At 34.5% G+C, this 23,098-nt stretch overlaps 1 protein-coding gene across 1 annotated transcript; it reads right to left on the bottom strand.

Annotated features, from left to right (window-relative positions):
- Positions 1–4,439: 4,439 nt before the first annotated feature.
- LOC149798299 (cerebellin-2-like) lies at positions 4,440–6,290 on the bottom strand. Its single transcript, XM_089960575.1, has 2 exons — positions 5,877–6,290; positions 4,440–5,006 (listed from the first exon to the last, which is right to left on the bottom strand). Exons 1-2 carry the CDS (start codon positions 6,085–6,087, stop codon positions 4,588–4,590), a joined length of 630 nt encoding a protein of 209 aa, XP_089816701.1. The 5' UTR covers positions 6,088–6,290; the 3' UTR covers positions 4,440–4,587.
- Between the last annotated feature and the right edge of the window lie 16,808 nt (positions 6,291–23,098).

Below are 23,098 nucleotides of genomic sequence, written 5' to 3'. Positions count from 1 at the left end.
TTTGTCTTTGTTGTTTTCGTAACGGGTGTGTCGATTGTTAGGTTAACCACTCTCTCAATTCAGCGTATGTTGTTATTTATTTTTAGTTTGTTTTCATAATTAATTGGTAATTGTGCAAGCAACTGGACGTTCAAGATCGTATTATGTGTTCCTTAAATACTGTTTTGTCAGCAATTTTACATTTTATAGAGATGTCCAGAGAGAGCTTTTCGCTTGACAAATTGTCTTTTGGGGTGATCAAAAAGAACATTCATTTACAACTGACGCTTTTACGTTGCTTTTTTTAATTTGCAACACTTTTTATCCACTCAAAAGTATAAATGTTATTGGATGGATGTTATATTTTGCCATTCCAATCGTGAATTCAAAAAACTATTGCTTCGTGCAAATACCCACCATTAGCTGTTTTAACATGAGCTGGTTTCCATTAATTGTATCTCTGTTGCTTTGTTACTAATCTTGTTTATTTACTTTGTAATGTTTATGAGATATTTATTAGTCTCCCGCAATTCTGCAAACTCATCCAATTATCAGTGATAACTTGTAAGCCGTGAATATATTGATTATACTTCCACTGTTTCTATTTCATTGTTCTTTTGACATCTGATTAGCATCTTGATTGATATTTATTTGCCGAAATATTTCAAAAATTGTCTTTTACTTTGGAACGGATTGTTTTTCGACTCTGCGGTAAAACTTTTATTTACTTTTTTTGCAGGTTAATTTTTATCTCAATGGTTATCATGGGTAATTTGTTTATTTCAACGTCGTCTACATTGTGCTCGTAAGATGTAATGATCTGAAAGCTTACATGTCTGCTTAAATAATTAAATAGGCAATTTTTAGTCATCAGTGTTCAAGTCATTACATATTCTCATTTTCAATCCATTATCTTTAATTATTATAGTTTTTTTCTATCTTGAACGAATACATCTTACTCCTGAGTTCAAAACATTCCTTGATATTAGTACCATATACTTAGACCTTATGCTTGTTATCACGTTTTCTTAATCAAAGGCAGAACGTACTTATCGTTTTCTGGATGGTCAGGTGTATCGAAATGATTTATCATTTCCTTCATATATTCGTAAAGTATGGTAAGTACTGGGGCATTGCTTAACTGTACGTCTATCGTCCAAGATGTTTGATGATTGAATCCTTTTCCTCTGATCATCGTTCTCCAACATTTTATCTGCTCTTGCTTATCTATATCATCTAATGCTACATATGTCCTTATGCTTTTTAGAATAAACTAGGTATCTTTATCGCGAATAACTCCTACGTCTGTTTCAGTTGTTGTGAGGCAAGCATAATACGCGTATCGTCATTGGAAATGTCGTACGCGTATCTTTCATGGTACTTTGTAATAATAGAGCGGATCTCACTCGTAATGTTTCATTGCTGAGAATGAAACTTTTCAAACATAAAATAACATTAAGTTGTTCTTTATCACCAAAACCTCGTGAAGATTACATAATGTACTTTAATTAAAGTGGTCCATGGTAGCCTTCATGCATTGAAACTCTGCTTTCGAAATATTTTATTTTATACAAAGACGAATAAAATTTCTCAACCTCCAGGAAGCCATTCTTGTTAAACGCGTCAAGACTATCATAAGACTATGTCTTCTGCCTAAAATATTTTTGTATTTGTGGGACAAGCTTCAACGTTTCGTAAAACTTGTTGTTTGGTCAGTTATTCGCCGGTACATGTTGCAGATGGTTCCATGAATCTGAATTTGTCTAAATATCCGAGTTATATTCATTTCCGTCTCTGCTTGTAAACGTTTTGCGTAACGATGTACATGTGTCAGTGGTAGTATTGGCTCCTCTAATTATTAAGACATCCTCGTCAGGGTTGGCTGCAATAAGCGTTTTGATGAGTAGGTGACTATTGTATTTCGTTCGGTTGTGGAAAATAATAAATGGACAAACTTCTGTTGTATCGCTTTACCATTAGTATATAGAGTAACGCTTTTCTCTAGCTTTTAACATGTCTTGATAAAAGCATTCCTACGTTTTCAACTATTTATACATCGATACGAAAAGTAAAGTCAAACACTTGCCAAGTAATTGTCTTTGGCTAGGCATTTCTAGACTACAGACATTCTGTTGTTGCAGATAGACATACTCTGTTACGATTTGTCCTTCCTTCTCCATAGGAAGTATAAATGTTCTTACTTAGAAACTTATTGCTGTGTAAAGTTTTGATTATTGCTGTGAAAAGGACTTTACCAAACATTGGAATACCCTAAATTTAAAGAATGGTCGGTAGATGGTTAATGAGAGCGCGAGAACACTAGTGAAATTTAAATTATTCAAGAAGCTTTGAAAATACAGGGCTAGGATTGTGACATATGTATAAAATATAACTTTCATGATTAATTAATTAATTAATTAATTAATTAATTAATTAATTAATTAATTAATTAACTAATTAATTAATTAATTAATTAATTAAAAGCCTTACACAGGAGCACATATTTAAAAAACACACTATCTTTTTGTCTAAAATGTATTGGCACTTAAGGAAATTAAAGGAACTAGTGTTTAGCATCTTTTCTGAAACAAATTACCCATCAAACGCTATTCTAAAAGAAATAACGAAACCTGTACTGTTACACGGTTATGATTCTTATAATTTTGGAAAGTCATCTCATCAGACACAATATTTGTCTGCTGGTGTCACTGTCAATGAAACAGACTGGTTCCTCCATATGTCGTCTGATGGAAAAATATTTAGTTTTGAAGCGGAGAATAGTGTCGAAACGTCTGAAAAAAATATTCAAAAGCTTTTTTTTAAAGATTGGTTGATTTGTCTTAAACACATTAAAGATTATATAGTTTCAAGACAAGACGACAATGTTACACTCGGGATAGAAAGCCACGATATGTCTTCTGATGGAAAAATATTCAATTTTTGAAACGAAGAGTATGAACCAAATTAATCAAAGCCTTTTTTTCAGACTCGATGATTTGTCTTAATCTGTATATCAATACATTAAAGATTATGTAGTTTCAAGACAAAACGACAACATTACACGTACTGTGTTACTCGAAAAAGAAACCACGATTCTTTAAAAAATGCATATCATCAAGGTGGAATATTTCTCAAATTTTGACTGATATGGCGTCGACAGAATAAATATTCACTTCTGAAGCATGAATAGAGTGTACATTTATGAACTCAATTTGTTCCAAGCTATTTATGACTATATTTCAAAAATTGACAGCACAATATACTATCCTTTATCATATTGTAAGTCATTTTGACGGCAATATGTACCATGCTTTATCATATTGTGAGTCATTTTGATGGCACAATGTACTATGCTTTTTCATATTGTGAGTCATTTTGACGGCACAATTTTCCATCCTTTACCATATTGTGAGTCATATTGACGGCACAATGTACCATGGTTTATCGTATTGTGAGTAATTTTGACGGCACAATGTACCATGCTTTATCATATTGTGAGTCATTTTGACGGCACAATGTACCATGCTTTATCATATTGTGATTGACGTTGACGGCATAATGTACCATATTTTATCATATTGTGATTCATATTGACGGCTCAATGTACCATGCTTTATCTTATTGTGATCCATATTGACGGCACAATGTACCATGCTTTATCATATTGTGAGCCATTTTGACGGCACAATGTACCATGCTTTATCATACTGTGAGTCATTTTGACGGCACAGTTCGCCATCCTTTATCATATTATGAGTCATATTGACGGCATAATGTACCATGCTTTATCATATTGTGAGTCATTTTGACGGCACAATGTACCATGCTTTATCATATTGTGAGTCATTTTGACGGCACAATTTGCCATCCTTTATCATATTGTGAGTCATATTGACGGCACAATGTACCATGCTTTATCATATTGTGAGTCATTTTGACGGCACAATGTACCATGCTTTATCATATTGTGATTGACGTTGACGGCACAATGTACTATTTATTTTATCTTATTGTGATTCATATTGACGGCACAATGTACCATACTTTATCTTACTGTGATTCATATTGACGGCACAATGAACCATGCTTTATCTTACTGTGATTCATATTGACGGCACAATGTACTATTTATTTTATCATATTGTGATTCATATTGATGGCACAATGTACCATGGTTTATCATACTGTGACTGACGTTGACGGAACGATATACTATTTATTTATCATAGTGTGAGTCATACTGACGGCACAATATTCTACACTTTATCATATTGTGACTTTCCAAATCTTTAGTTTGGGACAAATTTTGATTTCTGAAAATATAATTCTCATTAGACTAGACCGACAGGTAGACAGTCACGCAGGTAGATAGAAGGTAGGAGAGAAGGTGATATACATAATTCGACAGAAACGTATTGGCTCCGTTTCTTTACATAACTGGCGAAAGAATGAAGATAAAGTAATTACGGTCGCTTTATTTAAAAACAATTCCATCACCATGAGTACTACTTTAGTACATCCTTTAAAAAAGTTCAAAGTAAAAGTCAGGTTTCACGCAAAGTGATTTGCAAGTAATATGTCATAGAATCGATCAAAGTGGAATCTTATTTAATTGTATCGATTGTATAATATGCCGGTGAATGTCGACCAGTGGTTGCCGTGTATAGTTTCCGTGTAACCAGGATATTGTTTGACATATACCAACTGGTCCTTGTCCATTACAGTAAGCACAGTTAAGGAACCTGACCCGAATGCACCTGTTCCCGAGAACGATCTTCCTATTTCAATGTTATTTTTCATGATCATTAAATGAACGTCCGTCACATCTTTCACAACGGTCAATGAGAAGGAATATAGTCCTCGAAATGGAGCACGGAATTTCCCGGTAGAAGAATCGTAGCATTCACCTTCATTGATCAAGACTTCGTCAAATATCACCGTCTGTTCTGGAACATGTTTAGTGTTTCGGGACAGTCTAGCGGTAAAGCCAATACTGGATATTCCCAAAGTAATATTTCCGTGAAAGCCTGAAATAGGTAACAATTCCTTATGCAAGCAGCATGATTAAACTCGTCAAACCTTTTACACACACACACACACACACACACACACAAAACACACATATGTATGTATGTATGTATGTATGTTTTTTTTTATATATACACCCACGCTGAGCTGAGAGGGTGGACGATGCGTGTGCTGAAATCCGCGGAGATCCAAATTCGTTTCTCCGATTCTCAATGTTAAAGCTGTCAGTCATATGTATTAGAACATGTATACAGGCTATATTAGAATATTTGAAAATCGCAAGTAAGACATTCAAAGTAAATGTTAACAATATAAACATTTAAATAGAAAGAAATAGGACAGAAATAGAAAAAGAACTCTGTGTGTGTGTGTGTGTGTGTGTGTGTGTGATTTGGAATTTTAATGTAGCTTTAACAATTTTTCAGTCATATCTCTACGATGTATGCAGTGTGGCAGTTTATAGTGATGTCTTGCACTGAGGCATCATGCCGCAGACATGTAGCATGATGTCCCACCAGTCACATTATCCTGACACCACGCCGATCAGTCCTAACACTAACCTCTTAATGCTGAGCGTCAAGCGGGGCAACTGCAGGTACCATTGTTATAAGTCTTTAGTATTACTTGCACGGGGTTCAATCCACGCGATCTACCTATTTGATGCGGACGCTTGAACTATACTTAAGCCAATAGAGCTATCTAGAATAAAGAACTAGAGACACAAATACAAATATAAGTGTTTGTAACAGTTGTAATACCATCTGTTTAAGCCTCATATATTGGTTATAGGAGTTCACACGGAATTAGCAAATGTTACTTATGCTACCAAAAATGGAGCTAAAGAGACAGACAGACAGGAACGTACGTACCATGGTTATCCTTCTGATCACATTTTCGTTTTAGTTCTTCAACTTGTAACATCAATACCTCTACGTCATTCTGTAGAAGAAGTCGTTTTGCTTTCTCCTCCCCAAGTCGTATTCGAACAGCTTCCACATCGGCTTGTCCTGCTTCTTTCAAAAAGGCCGATCTACTTTGGATAAAGACAGAGAGTAAAAGTAGTTGTCTTAACAGCAGCATTATGGCAATGCAGTCGCGGACACTCTGACACGCAGTGGCCTTACTAAAAGTGGCACTGTAATTTCAGACATTCTGACACGCAGTCTCTTTAGTAGAAGTGGCACTGTAATTTCAGACACTTTGACACACAGTGGCTTTAGTAAATGTGGCACTCTAATTTAAGACAGATATTCAGTGACGTTATTAAAACTGGCACAGGGAGGAAAAACTGATGCCATATTTATACTGTAGGTAAGGATGCATCAAGATTCACAACAGGTGGCGGATATCTAATTTTATCAACTACATTACCATGTGTATCGGCATTTTCTTGCTCTAACATAAATTGTATTATATGGTCAATTTTTTCTCCGTTAACTTTACATTGTCAGAATCGTTCAGTATTTTACGATATTGCACTCTCATGCACTTCATATTGTACTCACGTGTGCCCAATAGTGTATTAGGATCTACTTTGTAAACAAATCATGTACACTCACATAGTATACGCTTTACGTATTGGTTGATTAAATTTCTTTCTGAATGAACTAAAGCAGATGTTTCGTGGACTGCCACATACCAGCTGCTTTTCCGCATTTTGAGTTAATTTTTTTGATACAATGTTTCGGATTTAGGCTAGCTATAGACGCCAGACAGGGTCCTTACAAATAACATGCAAGTGACAAGGCATGAACTTTCTTCTGTTGCTGGTAATAAGAATGGCAAAAAATATACTTACGGTTTTACGTCCTAAATTTCCTCAAAATGTACTTTCTTAGTTCGAATTACATGAGCCATGTCATGGTTTCTCAAGCTTGATTACAACTTTCGAAACTGTACTGTAATTTCGACTATATTCAATGTGCAATTACATGTTCCTTTCTGCACTTAAAATGAAATAAACATTAAATTCCATAGCGTCTTTTTGATAATCGCAATTAAAAGACTTCATATTTTCTCCACATTATGATTTCAAACATTCAATAACAGAACAGAAACACACTTGCAGATGTCAACACACTGCTGAAATCCGATGTACTTCATGTAGAATTGGCACATATAAATCCGGTTTATAATCACGAAAGTTTGTAGAATTGAAAAAAAAAAACCAAAATCTATTCATTCCAGATCAAAAAGAAAAGCTTAAACGATGCGCATTCATTCACAATATGACTAAAAATTTCAATTTTAAGTAGACCAAAACGACATTTTCTTTCGAAAGTTATGTCTAGCGTGCGACTAAGTTCAAATTTTTTTCTGGGCGGAGTTATGTGCGCATTTATTGTTTTTGTGTAATGATGAATATGTGCTTGTGTATTTAGTTTGGAATACGGCATACATTTAGTTTCTTTGTTTCTAGTAGTGTATTTTTGTTTATATAATTACGCCTTAGGTCGAATACGAAAATGAGCATATAATAAAAAGGTTGCTGCATTTATATGGAAAAATATGAACTCGTTTTGTCAAATGGATATACTGCACTCCCAAGGTCGTGCAGTATTTTCATCCGAAAAAACTCGTTCATATTTTCCCATACAATGCAGTAACCTTTATATACAGCACCCACTACCACCAAATTGAAATTAAAAGTATTAGTGTAATCATTATGTCAAATCCTCATACGTTTATGCGATGACTGCGAATACATCAATCTTCATAATTTAAACAACATATACATTATTATTAGACGGATGCGGGAGGTCGTGGGTTCTATCCCCGGCCGAGTCATACCAGAGACTTACAAAAATGGTACTAACAGCTGCCTCGCTTGGCGTTCAGCATTAAGAGGTTAGTGTTAGGAATGGTCGGCCTGATATCGGGATAATGTGACTGGGTGGGAACATCATACTACATGTCTGCGGCATGATGCCCCAGTGCTAGACATCACTATAAACTGCCACACTGCAAACATCGTAGCGATATGACTGAAATTTTTTTAAAATCTAAGTTAAAAATCTTAATCACACACACACAGGGATGGTCCATTTTACGAGACTAATCCACGCCACCATAAAGTCTCATGAATACTGTGCATTATGACGTTTTCTCCTAGGAATTTGATAATGACTCAGCTTGAGCAATATCTTCCCAACCCGACTCCATACAATCAATGAAAATATTAGAACGTAGCGAACCTATAAACTGACACATAGTTACAAATAGCACATAAACTAGGTTTATTATAATACATTAACACAAAAATCTGGAAATTTTATACCTGTCTCTCACCATTCACGACATGAAAATACAGCAAGAAAAGAAACCAAATCAGAATCAACAAGGAAATCACAAATTATAGGAATCACGTTAAAATGAAAGGGTACATACACTTTTAATTAATATCAGTACTAATGTTAGCGACTATATTTCTTTACGGCTGGAGCAAAATAGATACAAATTTGTACTTTTCTGTACTTTTTTCGTTTACTGTATCTCTCAGTTCTAAAAACTTATTATTATAAGAAAACGGACGCAAAAAATGCATTAAGCTATTTAAAATGTTCAAATGATCAGCATGTGTTGGGACAAAAACACCGACACATGGATTAGCTATCCTCGGCTTTCGATGCAAAAGAGCAAGTAGTGGCGACAGCGTCTCCAACGCTAAAACAACACTGATGATAACGAGTAAGGAAGATTCACGATGGCGACTATGTTGCTGGTGTTCGTGGCGAAGATTTATCATTGAATGAATTTAGAAAGAGCCTCTTTCTCGGAAAGAAACTTTTCCTCATCAGCAGGAGTCATAGATTTAGTTCAGGAAGACATTTTATAATTGCTGAGTTGTAATTTCATGTCTGAACTTTTCTTAAGAAACAAGGAAGTGGCTTTCAAAAGTTCTATATAATTTTTGCTACCTATTTGAAGCCAGAGATGAAATTTAGCTTATCATATCAAGATGTTAACTGATGAAAGAATTCACGCGAAATTTATGTGAATAATACAACGTGATTGCTGATTCATCAAGGATTCCAAACAGCTCCGGTGGCCAAAGTGATTAGAGCATCCGTGTCTTCTGCAGGAGGTATTGGGTTTCAACCCCGGTCAAGTCATACCAAAGACTGATAAAAAATAGTACTAGCAGCTGTCTCGCTTGATGCTCAGCATTAAGATGTTAGTGTTTGAACTGGTGTCAGGATAATGTGACTAGATGGAACATGTCTGCGGCATGATACCCTAGTGCTAGACATCACTATAAACTGCCACACTGCATCCATGCTTTGTTCGACATGGTAAACAATCGGGCGGGAATCCTTGGTGTATATGAATATATATAGATCAAGGATTCCCGCCCGATTGTTTACCATGTCGAACAAAAGCATGAATTGACGCGGATTTGTCTTTCTCGTGACGTTAAAAAATAATACCGGACAAATTTGCAATTTCAACCAATTTTAGCGAAACATATGGAGTGAATACTTCAGTCATTGATTCTTAATGAAAATCATTTTATAAGAAATACATTAAAGCAGAAGAAAACACACTTTTACATCTTGGACGGTTGCATACTGTATCGATGCCGCAAAACAAACTTGAGGCATCGATAAACGGAGTAGTATTGTAGTATCGATAAGCGGAGTAGTACTGTAGTATCAATAAGCGGAGTAGTATTGTATTATCGATAAGCGAAGTGGTATTGTATTATCGACAAGCGGAGTAGTATTGTAGTATCGATAAGCGGAGTAGTATTGTAGTATAGATAAGCGGAGTAGTATTGTAGTATCGATAAGCGGAGTAGTATTGTAGTATCGATAAGCGGAGTAGTATTGTAGTATCGATAAGCGGAGTAGTACTGTAGTATCAATAAGCGGAGTAGTATTGTATTATCGATAAGCGAAGTGGTATTGTATTATCGACAAGCGGAGTAGTATTGTAGTATCGATAAGCGGAGTAGTATTGTAGTATAGATAAGCGGAGTAGTATTGTAGTATCGATAAGCGGAGTAGTATTGTAGTATCGATAAGCGGAGTAGTATTGTAGTATCGATAAGTGGAGTAGTATTTTAGTATCGATAAGCGGATTAGTATTTTAGTATCAATAAGCGGAGTAGTATTGTAGTATCGATAAGCGGAGTAGTATTGTAGTATCGATAAGCGGAGTAGTATTGTAGTATCGATAAGCGGAGTAGTATTGTAGTATCGATAAGCGGAGTAGTATTGTAGTATCGATAAGCGGAGTAGTATTGTAGTATCGATAAGCGGAGTAGTATTGTAGTGTCGATAAGTGGAGTAGTATTTTAGTATCGATAAGCGGATTAGTATTTTAGTATCAATAAGCGGAGTAGTATTTTAGTATCAATAAGCGGAGTAGTATTGTAGTATCGATAAGCGGAGTAGTATTGTAGTATCGATAAGCGGAGTAGTATTGTAGTATCGATAAGTGGAGTAGTATTGTAGTATCGATAAGCGGAGTAGTATTGTAGTATCGATAAGCGGAGTAGTATTGTAGTATCGATAAGCAGAGTATTATTGTAGAGACACAGCAAGCAAAATAAAATGAAGTCCCTTGATAGCTTTACGAATGAGAGAGTGTTCGATACTTTTCACAGATTTCGATTCTTATTACGATAATCTGAATTTGTTTACCAATACATTTAAATACATTTTTGGACATGTACAACACGACAAAAATAAAGCACTGCTTGAAAAGTATAAGTTCTAAGTTGTAAATAAAGTACACAATTACGCTTATGTTAGTACCTATTGTATCACCATCCACCGTATCAAGGTACGCATGATACAACATCTATACTACCAAACTTCATCATAAGCTGTGTACATAATAATTCGCAAAAATGAAGTAACTAATACATGTACGTATTGTCCTGCATTGTGATATATATCGTGATGCAATATACACTGCTCTAAATGCGGCGAGGCTAATCTGTCTACTGTATTTTACTTCTTTTTAATAATTATAAAAAAAATCTGCAGTTTCTGAGCGATTCTCCTGCAGAGATGATATGCAGTTTTGTTTTTGCTGGCCTCAGCATTCATTAATTTTCGTTGTAATATTTAGCTTTTTCGGATAATACAAATTTAAAGTCTTTTCCTGTTTCCTCCTTGTGTCGTGTGTCTTGCTAAGTTTGATTTTTGTAAACGGTTGCTCTATACATGCTAAACTCTTGTTATAGTTTGTATTATCTCTTTTGCTTTTAAAGGTAATGCATGTTTATCTGCTGCATGTTTTCAGCACTTGCTTCTTCAACTCATTTTTTTTTTGTTCGCTTGATTATTCATTATTGCAGATATTACCTTTGGTACCTGCCTCAAAATAAATCTGCCACCTTTGCTATTATATACATTTTGGAAAGCATTAGTCTCATGATTCAGCATTTGTATTCAATTTGAACACCTTTTGTTTAAAATTGTTTGGATGTTTTTCTTGTCTTACATTGCGGTTTAATGTGATTATTTACCAGCTAATAATGCTAATAATATCAGAGTCTTCTGTAAAGTTTTGTTTAGTTTCACATCTTTAAAGAAATTAAATATTTTTCTGTGTCTGTAGCTAATCGCATAAGTTCTCTTTTCATGAAAAATGCACATAAGCATTATTTCCTTTGACAACTTTCGCTTTTCATCTGTTACTAATCTTTACTGAAATTATTACATTTCCTTATAATGAAATACCATGTTTCAGGTAATAACGGTCAGTGTTTTAAACAGTCTTAATGAGGTACCACGTTTTTCAGGTGCTAACTGGTAGTCTTTGAATACAGTCGCATGGAATTACTGTGTTTTCAGGTGCTATTGGGCAGGCTTTGAAACAGTCGAAAGGACAATATTCAAAAGGAGGTGCCACGTTTTCAGGTGCTAACGGGTAGTCTTTGAATACTTGAATACAATCGCAAGGAGGTGGTATGCTTTCAGGTGCTACTGGGCAGGCTTTGAAACAGTCGAAAGGACAATATTCAAAAGGAGGTGCCACGTTTTCAGGTGCTGACGGGTAGTCTTTGAATACTTGAATACAATCGCAAGGAGGTGGTATGCTTTCAGGTGCTACTGGGCAGGCTTTGAAACAGTCGAAAGGACAATATTCAAAAGGAGGTGCCACATTATCAGTTGCTGATGGGTAGTTTATGAAATATGAGTACAACTCAAGAACAAGGAGGTATCATCATATATACACATACAGCCAAATATCATCCAAACACATACAGCCAGCTATCATACATACACATACAGACAGATATCATCCATACACATACAGCCAGATATCATCCATACGCATACAGACAGATGTCATCCATATGCATACAGACAGATGTCATCCATATGCATACAGACATATATTATCCATACGCATAAAGATATATATATATATATATATATATATATATATATATATATATATATATATATATATATATATATATATATATATATATATATATATATATATCATCCATACGCATACAGATATCATTCATACGCATACAGACATATATCATCCATACGCATACAGACAGATATCATCCATACGCATACAGACATATACTATCCATACGCATACAGACATATATCATCCATACGCATACAGACAGATATTATCCATGCGCATACAGACATATATTATCGATACGCATAAAGACATATATTATCCATATGCATAAAGATAGATAGCATCCATACGCATACAGCCAGATATCATCCATACGCATACAGACATATATTATCCATACGCATACAGACAAATATCATCCATACGCATACAGATATTATCCATACGCATACAGACATATATTATCCATACGCATACAGACATATATCATCCATACGCATACAGACATATATTATCGATACGCATAAAGACATATATTATCCATACGCATACAGATAGATAGCATCCATACGTATACAGCCAGATATCATCCATACGCATACAGACAGATATTATCCATGCGCATACAGACATATATTATCGATACGCATAAAGACATATATTATCCATACGCATAAAGATAGATAGCATACATACGCATACAGCCAGATATCATCCATACGCATACAGACATATATTATCCATACGCATACAGACATATATTATCCATACGCATAAAGACATATATTATCCATATGCATAAAGATAGATAGCATCCATACGCATACAGCCAGATATCATCCATACGCATACAGACATATATTATCCATACGCATACAGACATATATCATCCATACGCATACAGACATATATTATCCATACGCATACAGACATATATCATCCATACGCATACAGACATATATCATCCATACGCATACAGACATATATTATCCATGCGCATACAGACATATATTATCGATACGCATAAAGGCATATATTATCCATACGCATACAGCCAGATATCATCCATACGCATACAGCCAGATATCATCCATACGCATACAGACATATATTATCCATACGCATACAGACATATATCATCCATACGCATACAGACAGATATTATCCATGCACATACAGACATATATTATCGATACGCATAAAGACATATATTATCCATATGCATAAAGATAGATAGCATCCATACGCATACAGCCAGATATCATCCATACGCATACAGACATATATTATCCATACGCATACAGACATATATCATCCATACGCATACAGACAAATATTATCCATGCGCATACACACATATATTATCGATATGCATAAAGGCATATATTATCCATACGCGTAAAGATAACATCCATACGCATACAGCCAGATATCATCCATACGCATAAAGATATATATCATCCATACGCATACAGACAGATATCATCCATACGCATACAGACATATATTATCCATACGCATAAAGACAGATATCATCCATACGCATACAGACAGATATCATCCATACGCATACAGACAGATATCATCCATACGCATACAGACAAATATCGTTATCTAAAGACTCCTTGCAATAATGTTTCTTTCCTACACAATCTGTATCTGGAATCTTCTTCCAGCAGAAGCGAGGCTTTTGTTGTTTCATCCAAAGAAAGTTTCACTTGGCTGCATTAAATTCCTAAATAACGACTTCATCTTTTCAGTATTGCAACTTTTATTAATCCTCAGGTAGCAAGTCCAAGAGAATTTCCTTTTTAAACTGCACATTGGAAGATACATATTAATCTATTGAAATAGCAACCTCTGTTGACATCATTATTTCAGTTCATACTTGAAAAGTAATCAAATTTGGGTTGCTGACACCTTTTGCACACTGTAAACTCTGTACATTTACTGCAACTGAGATCGCTTCACAAAACCATCGGCCGGGCACTTTTACGGATACGAATTAATATAACATGATTGTGAAGTTGTTGATTGTGAAACGCAATCTAAGAACATATATTAATTACGAGAAATAATTTTGGGCAAAATAATGTCTGCTTCTCTGAATAGGTTGTTGTTTAGGAAGATGAGATGTGAACCATCTTCATGTTTGTATTCAGATTTTAAACTTATTATGAAAGACAAAAATATTATGTACAAATTAAAGTACTCTATTTTCTTCTAGTTTTTCTTTCGTAACAGTTCCTATGAATTCTGTCAAAGGGGTTTTGGTTCAATGACAAGTTTAATTTAAATTTGGTTTTGGTGTAAAGGATTGCTGTTGTTATTCATCTTTTAATTGCTATTATAAAACCATATTGCTCAAATAAGATCGGTTTTAGTATCCAAAATAAGTAGTTATTGTTTAACAAATATAAAACGGATGCATTTACAGATATTGTATGCTTTACATGCTTCGTTTATGTTTTCAGGAATTGACATGAGAACACAACAAAAAAACTATGATAACCTCCCCCTAATGCAACTTTATTTATATCTCGTTTCTGAAAAAATGCCGATCTTCATGATACTGAAACTGTTAAAAAATGTAACACGAAAAAAAAAACAACAGCAACATTATTTCAATAAAAAGCAGAGTAACACATTTTTTATCGTGATATTATCTTACCTTGAGCATAAATACGGAATCAGTTTCTCTACGAGCCAGTGTTACTAACTGATTAGGGAATCAGTTTCTATTCGATGAAGTTTTGATCAATGAAGTTGAATGCGTGCCCTTTTTCGAGGATTATATTCCTTCTCTGCGACAGTTCTGAAAGAGGGCAACGCAACAAACTTATATTCTGTGATCATGAAATATAATAATGAAATAGGAAGGACGTTCTCTGGAAGTGGAAATTTCGGGTCAGGTTCAGTAATGGTGTTTACTATAATGAACAAGGGACAGATAGTCTATGTCAAAGAGACAGATGGTCCGTGTCAAACAAGGGACAGATGGTCTATGTAATACAATTGACAGATGGTCCGTGACAAACAAGGGACAGATGTTTTATGTAATACAATTGACAGATGGTCCGTGACAAACAAGGGACAGATGTTCCATGAATACAACAGACAGATGGTCCGTGTCAAACAAGGAACAGATGGTCTATGTAATACAATTGACAGATGGTCCGTGTCAAACAAGGGACAGATGGTCTATGTAATACAATTGACAGATGGTCCGTGTCAAACAAGGGACAGATTGTCTATTAATACAATTGACAGATTGTCCGTGTCAAACAAGGGACAGATGGTCTATGTAATACAATTGACAGATGGTATGTCAAACAAGGGACATATTGTCTATGTTAATCAAGAGGCAGATGGTCCGTGTCAAACAAGGGACAGATGGTCTATGTAAAAAATAGTGACAGATGGTATGTCAAACAAGGGACAAATGATCCAAGTCAAAGAAGATGTTGGTTCCACAGCCAATATACAAGAAAGGCACTAGTCAACATTCTCTGGTATACAACGCAATAGATATGATTAAGTTGCATGAAATGTAGATCTATGCTTGCCCTCTTACTTGGAAATCAATTTGCCTGAAACCTGTCTTCAACTGATTGATTTGGAAGTGCATATTTTCTGTACTATGCATAGTTCCCAGAGCGTTGGAATTTAAAGAAAATAAAGTTACTTTAATACATTTTCCTTTGTTGGCTCTATTGGTATTCTGTGTACAGAAATGACACAATGCATACATGTTATCGCAAGATCTTCTGTCCTGGTACGATGCAAACACCCATATCAAGCTATTGTACTGATAACCTTCTGTCTAACCGTTTATATGTCCATTTTTATCTTTGTGTGTCTCTCTACTGGTTGGAACTATTTAACAAATATTTTGGCACATTAATGTTTTTTTAGAATCATAAATACAAGCCACCTCAAGTTAAAACAGTTAAAAGAATTCACGATATGACAAAAGCACAGTATTCTGTTTCATCAATATGAATCACGCAATGATGAAAGCACAGCACTCAGGGCTGTCAGTATAGATTACATAGTGTATTATGTGCTGTCAGTATCAATCACGATATGATAAAAGCATATTATTCTATGCTGTGAGTATGAATCATGATATGATGAAAGCGTATTATTCTATACCGTCAATATGAATCACGATATTATGAAAGCATAGCACTCTATGCTGTCAATATGAATCACGATATGATGAAAACATATTATTCTATGTCGTCAATATGAATCGTGATATGATGAAAGCATATTATTCTATACCGTTAATATGAATCGTGATATGATGAAAGCATATTATTCCATACCGTCAATATGAATCGTGATATGATGAAAGCATATTATTCTATACCGTCAATATGAATCACGATGTGTTAAAACATTATTATTTGCCGTCAGTATGAATCTTGATATGATGAAAGCATATTATTCTATGCTGTCAGTATGAATCACGATATGATGAAAGCATATTATTATATGCCGTCAGTATGAATCACGATATGATGAAAGCATATTATTCTATGCCGTCAGTATGAATCACGATATGATGAAATCATATTATTATATACCGTCAATATGAATCACGATGTGTTAAAACATAGTATTCTGTGCCGTGTGTATGAATCACTCACTACACGATAAAAACATAGCACTCGGTGACATCAGTTTCAAAGATTGTCATGAAAATCGTTCGAACCACTTGTATTCATCATTTTCGAGTTTATTCTCAGCCTTAGAATTGAATGTTTCTGCAATTCAAATCTTATTGAACCAGCTTCTTTCAAAGTGGAACCAATACCGCATTAAATACACACGTTAAAGCATCGCAACAGACAAGATTGCAACAGTGATCGGCGGTTTATTAATTTTACAGGAAATAAATCACTGTAACACTATATTCAAAGAACAATAAAATGAGAAAAGTATCATTTCACAACACTAAAAAATAAATGTTTACAGGAATCTATTTTTATATAAGAAAGTAATTCTCTTTTGTGAGAAAAGTACTCGAAGGGAGGAAATTGTGCCGAAATATATTCATACTCATCAAATCGTGTTACCTCCCTTTCAAAGGATACTGCCAGCCTAAACGATACAAATAATTGTCACTATTTGAAACGTTCAATGAAATGCAAAATACGACCCTTTCACAGGAAAAACGCAAAAGTGTCAGAAATCTGTTTTGTATTTTTTTTAAAGTTAGTCCTATTTTATCCGAATAGTATCCAATGGAAGTTAATCTTTCTGGAATAAATTTATAATAAATATTCCTTCTATAAACAAATATGGGCGAAGGGCTGTCTCGTTGCGTCTACGAGAATGAGAGATATATATTGAGGCTATACCTCGTATTCTCAAAACGTTTTGAGCACTAAACTTAAGTTAAAATTAAACACCCCAAAACCAGAAATGATGCTTCGAGTACATCGACATCTTTTAAAATTAGGTTTCGAGAAAACATGGCCTGGTCTGATGCTTGTGTGTCTTGAGATTAAAGATTGATTAATTGGTAATCTAGGCCACCGGCCCATATGTAAAGATATATTACATCGATAAAATCGATCCTGTAAGAGCACATATGTATGTTGTGCTTATCCTAAATACGTCATGCATTTTCTTGTCGACGCAGCAAATGGATAATGCATCTCTGCGAATAACAAGAGGATTCTGTGCTGACATAAAGTCATTCGATGTTTCTCCAGATGGTTTGCCTAAATGCTGCCATAAATTCATACGATGTATCTACGGATGGATTAGGGTGCCATGGCTTGTCTAAATACTGCCATAAATTCATGCGATATATATACGGATGGATTAGGGTACCATGGCTTGTCGAAATACTGATATAAAAGGCATACGATGTTTCTACAGATGGATTTTGATACCATGGTTTGTCTAAATACTGACATAACGCCATTCGATGTATCTACGGATGGATTAGGTTACCATGGCTTGCCTAAATACTGACATAAAGTCATACGATGGTTCTATAGATGGATTTTGATCCCATGGCTTTTCTAGATACTGACATAGCGCCAGTCGATGTATCTACGGATGGATTAGGGTACCATTGCTTCTCTAAATACTGACATAAAGTCATACGATGTTTCTGCAGATGGATTTTGATACCATGGTTTGTCTATATATTGACATAACGCCATTCGATGTTTCTATAGATGGATTAGGGTGCCATGGCTTGTCTAGATACTGACATAAAGTCATATGATGTTTTTACAGATGGATTTTAATACCATGATTTGTCTAGATACTAACATAACGTGATACGATGTTTTTTATGGATGGATTATGGTACCATGGCTTTTCTAAATACTGACATAAAGTCATTCGATATTTCTACAGATGGATTAGGATACCTTGGCTTGTCTAAATTGTTACGTGTTTAGGCTCTCATAAACAGTAGCAAGAAAAAAGTGAAGACAACAAGCTTTGTAAAATTTAACAAATAATTTATTTCTCAAAAAAAAAAGAAGGTAAAAATGAGGAAAAGAACTTAACGGCTTTTAAGAATCAAATCCAAAAATAATCCAAGAATATTCCAAGACCTAAAAATTAGAAGTCCTATTAATTAAATGTTCTAATAAATTTGACTTCGAGTCCGGACGAAAATCCAAAATGGAAGGCAATGACGTGTACTGTATCCAGGATAGTATAAACGTGTCAACAGTTCTTTGTTGATCCACAAACAATAATATCCCGGTATTTGAATTCCGAATTAGCTTTCACCCAATGTCTTTGTCCAAGAATTCTGTTTGAGCACTTAAATATTTTCCAGGGAAAAGAATTAATCTCTTAGAATCCAAATAATTTGAAAAAAAAATTTAATTTAACTCCAACTGGTCACAACAGAAGAAAAACAAAACACCACCTTGACGTCGAAGTGTTTAAAGGACCAACTAAAATTATTTCTCAATACATCACTATTATATCTGACTACTGCGCAATTCCGGTAAAACCAGAATTTCGAAATAGAGGCTATTCACATGTGTAAAGTCACGTACGCTCAGTACAGCCTCGATTTTGCACCCTATAAATCCACACTAAGAATGAATAATAATAATAAGAAAGTTGTTTTTATTCAACTGTTACTAATTTTGAATCAAGGTCAGGAACTATGTCAGCATTAAGATACAAAGTTCTAAAATTTGGTGTTTGCGAAAGAAAAAAAAACAGTCAGGTCAAACTAATTTCTGGAAAATGTCAAATTCCTGTAAACAAAATTAAATTACTATTACATGTAATGGAATAACAATTTTAAAACGAACAATCAAACAATTAAATCAACTCTAATATAAATTAAATCAAATATACATAACAAAATACTGACATAAACTGCAACTCACGCTACGTACTTATTTACCTAATTGACGTGCCACATTGAGGTTTAGGATGTTGACTCAGATGGTTCGAAGAAGAAAAAAATATCCTTTGATAAATACAAATGCATGTACCCATATATTATTACTATAAGACAGCAATACGTATTTTCTTCAATGACATATCTACAGTTCAGTTCTCAAACACACAAATAAGTGCCACTCTATTTCGGTGAATATATGCATAATGCCTAGTGGACTTTATTTAAAGAAATCTCCGTCTTTGAGTTCTGAGCAAATATTCCAAAATTCAACTCAACACACGGAAACACCCAATAAATGACATGGAAGTACACAATGTTATTTATATGCAGTACATGTCGATAAGCAGGGCCGGTGTAAAAGTATTTTACGCCCTTGGCGAACATTTCACCTTGAGCCCCCCAACACCTCACCCTCGGGGCATCTCTTATTATAAACTGTTCATTCTTATATATACACGTTAATTCAATAATTTATGAATTTAATTATTTAGTCTACATATTTAATGATAATAAATTAATAACCTGACAGTGTACTTCTCCCCATCCAAAAAAAAAAAAAAAAAAAAAATCTTGTAGCCCCAGGCGTTTGCCTGTTGGCCTGTTGGATTAAAGCGGCCCTGTCGATACGAAATATTGTTTTTGAAATATAAAACACATTTCGTACAATAGTCGATCACATCATCATATATTTTAAATGATGCAACGAATGCTGGCTGAATCTGGTGGAATCGGACTGCAAACTATCTTTTCCAGTGTTATTTCCGCAGAAACATCCAAAGCTGTTCCGAATGAGTTGAATGAAGAAGTGGACCATAAATGTCAAGATGGCCCCACTACCGCCCAAATTACAGGGAAGGAGACAATGGCCGAAGTGGTATCGAGGCTTATAAGTCGGCCTTTTCTCTCAAATAGTAGGACATCACCCAAGGGCATGGTGATATTTTTGTTATCAAATTAATGCAACTTTGATGCATCCCAATACTAGATAGAAGGGTTTTAAATAACGACAGTCAAGTCAGCGCAACTTTTTATTTTTCCAACTTTCTTATTGTTGCACGTTGATATGGCCTTAACTGTTTTATTAGCCGTGGAAAAGCCAAAATAAAAGTGACGCAATGATAATTAAACGTTCAAGTAGCTTTATTATTATGTATCTATCTTTCCCTACGGTTGCTTAAAGCACTGTGTCTATCTTTAGTTCTATCTCATATCTACACCATGGTCATTACATGTCAACATTATGGTGATTATATGTCAGCTAAAATTAATCAGTAAAGAAACAAAACCAATGTAATCAATGGTTCTAGCTAACTTTATCAATTAATGTGATAACTGCCTGTTTAGACTTATCTATAGTCGAACAAGTGGAAGAACATTTATTTTAATTACACACACGATGAATAAAAGCCAATATACCCATCGGTGCATTCAGTATTGTTGTGCATGTCAACAGTTACATGTTACTATTACTTATGAATTATTTCATGGGGAATTTCTTAAAATGTGTGATTGGATTATATCTATCAAAGGTTTTATAAGCAAATATTTGCTCTCTCTCTCTCTCTCTCTCTCTCTCTCTCTCACACACACACACACACACACATACAGACATACATACATACATGCATACATGCATTCATCCATAAATACATACATACATGCATCCATCCATCCATCCATACATATATACATACAACAGTACATACATACATACATGCATACATACATACATACATACATACATACATACATACATACATACATACTTACACACACACACACATACAATACATACATACATACATACATACATACATACATACATACATACATACATACACTTCTATCGATCTCAATAAACAAAAGGATTGTACTGAATGACTCTTTGAAAATTCAGACCAGACTATTTGATTCAAATTAACAACCATTGTTTGTCACTTCTATGGTCTAGACGTTAGAGGTCAAGCAAGCATGAGCCTTTTGTCTCAATATTATTTTCCTTAAATTGATCCCAAGTTGGCTGTGTGGTAGATCGATAAATCAATCACAATCAATCACTAGTAAAGGTAACCATTTCTTAATCGATGCGAGCGTGATTATGTTTTAACGATTTTGTTCTACCTCCTGATTAGGTATTTTAATTAATTTTTTCTTTTTCTGTTCTTATCGGTTTGTTCATGTTTGAATAACTTTATCGTGCTCTTAAGGTACAGTTGTGTTTATGTCGTGTTTTGGTGTTACTTTGCTATTGTACAAAAAAATATATATGTGATTTATTATTAGTAACTGTACCATACAGTAGTATAGAAATACTGGCACAATGCACAGTGTTATAATTATGTGGAACAATTAATGAATTAAACATCATAAGACAAAAGTACTCGGTGAGTAAACATGTTTGTTGTGGAAATATCTGCAAGAAGCTCGAAAAGTAAGCAATTGTACACATTATTAATGGTTGGCCATTTTGAGCTCGAAAAGTAAGCAATTGTACACATTATTAATGGTTGACCATTTTGAGCTCGAAAAGTAAGCAATTGTACACATTATTAATGGTTGGCCATTTTGAGGTAATATAAATATTCAATAGTCTAAATAAAATGCTGTATCTATTTTTCCAATCAGATTTGTCCAGTTTAATTTTAATATCTACATAATCAATGTAAAGCATCGCTTGTGTTATCTAAAATTCTGTTGGAGGGTTTCAGGGGTTTGTATTTTAGTTTGTCTTATTTCATATTATTTGTTTTGTGCTACATTTCAGTTAAGAAGCTAGTTATTGTAAGTTTGCAACAAAGTTGAAATTTAAATTCAAGATGGCTGTAATTCGATTGGGTCTTTTTTGAGTAAATAAACATTACTCAAACTCACTATGTTTGCTTGGTCTAGGCTGTACCGGTGAATTATGCCATGTCTAATCTGGGTCTACGCTGTTCGTATTTAGGTACGTGTTATGCTCGGATATTTCTAGCAGTGTCATAACCCTTTTTTAATTTTTCTACATCCATTAGATTAAATAATTTTGGTTAGTATTGTTTCAAATGTTCAAGTTCGTTTATCACAATGTTATCTCGACTTATTACATTTAAATGGAGAATGCCATGTCATTAATCGAAGGAGTGGTACTTTTGATTTGTACGCTATCGATTCATTTTGCAGTGGTCTTGCCCACATATGCTCCGAAATGGAGTTAAACTTGATTTTTTTCTTGTTTTTGTTCTTTTCTTGTTCTAAAAATCTACAAAAGTTACCGATCGATGATCGCTAGATACTTCCTTCTAATATTGCACGTTTTTCCGTGTCAAAATTAATTTTGCCTTGGTGCCCAAATTTGGATAAACTCAT

The sequence above is a fragment of the Sinohyriopsis cumingii genome, chromosome 6, assembly GCF_028554795.1.
Source record: "Sinohyriopsis cumingii isolate HCF-2022 chromosome 6, ASM2855479v2, whole genome shotgun sequence".
In the NCBI taxonomy this organism is placed as follows: domain Eukaryota; kingdom Metazoa; phylum Mollusca; class Bivalvia; order Unionida; family Unionidae; genus Sinohyriopsis; species Sinohyriopsis cumingii.
The sequence above is the reverse complement of the archived record's forward strand: the minus strand, read 5'-3'. Positions and strand labels throughout refer to the sequence as shown.

What these genes read in the sequence shown, in the direction of transcription:
- LOC149798299 (XM_089960575.1), bottom strand. Translation starts at nt 6,087, where the DNA reads ATGCTGCTGTTAAGACAACTACTTTTACTCTCTGTCTTTATCCAAAGT. An exon ending in TGATCAGAAGGATAACCATG is followed by an intron (nt 5,007 to 5,876) that starts GTACGTACGTTC and finishes TACCTATTTCAG; the next exon opens with GCTTTCACGGAAATATTACT.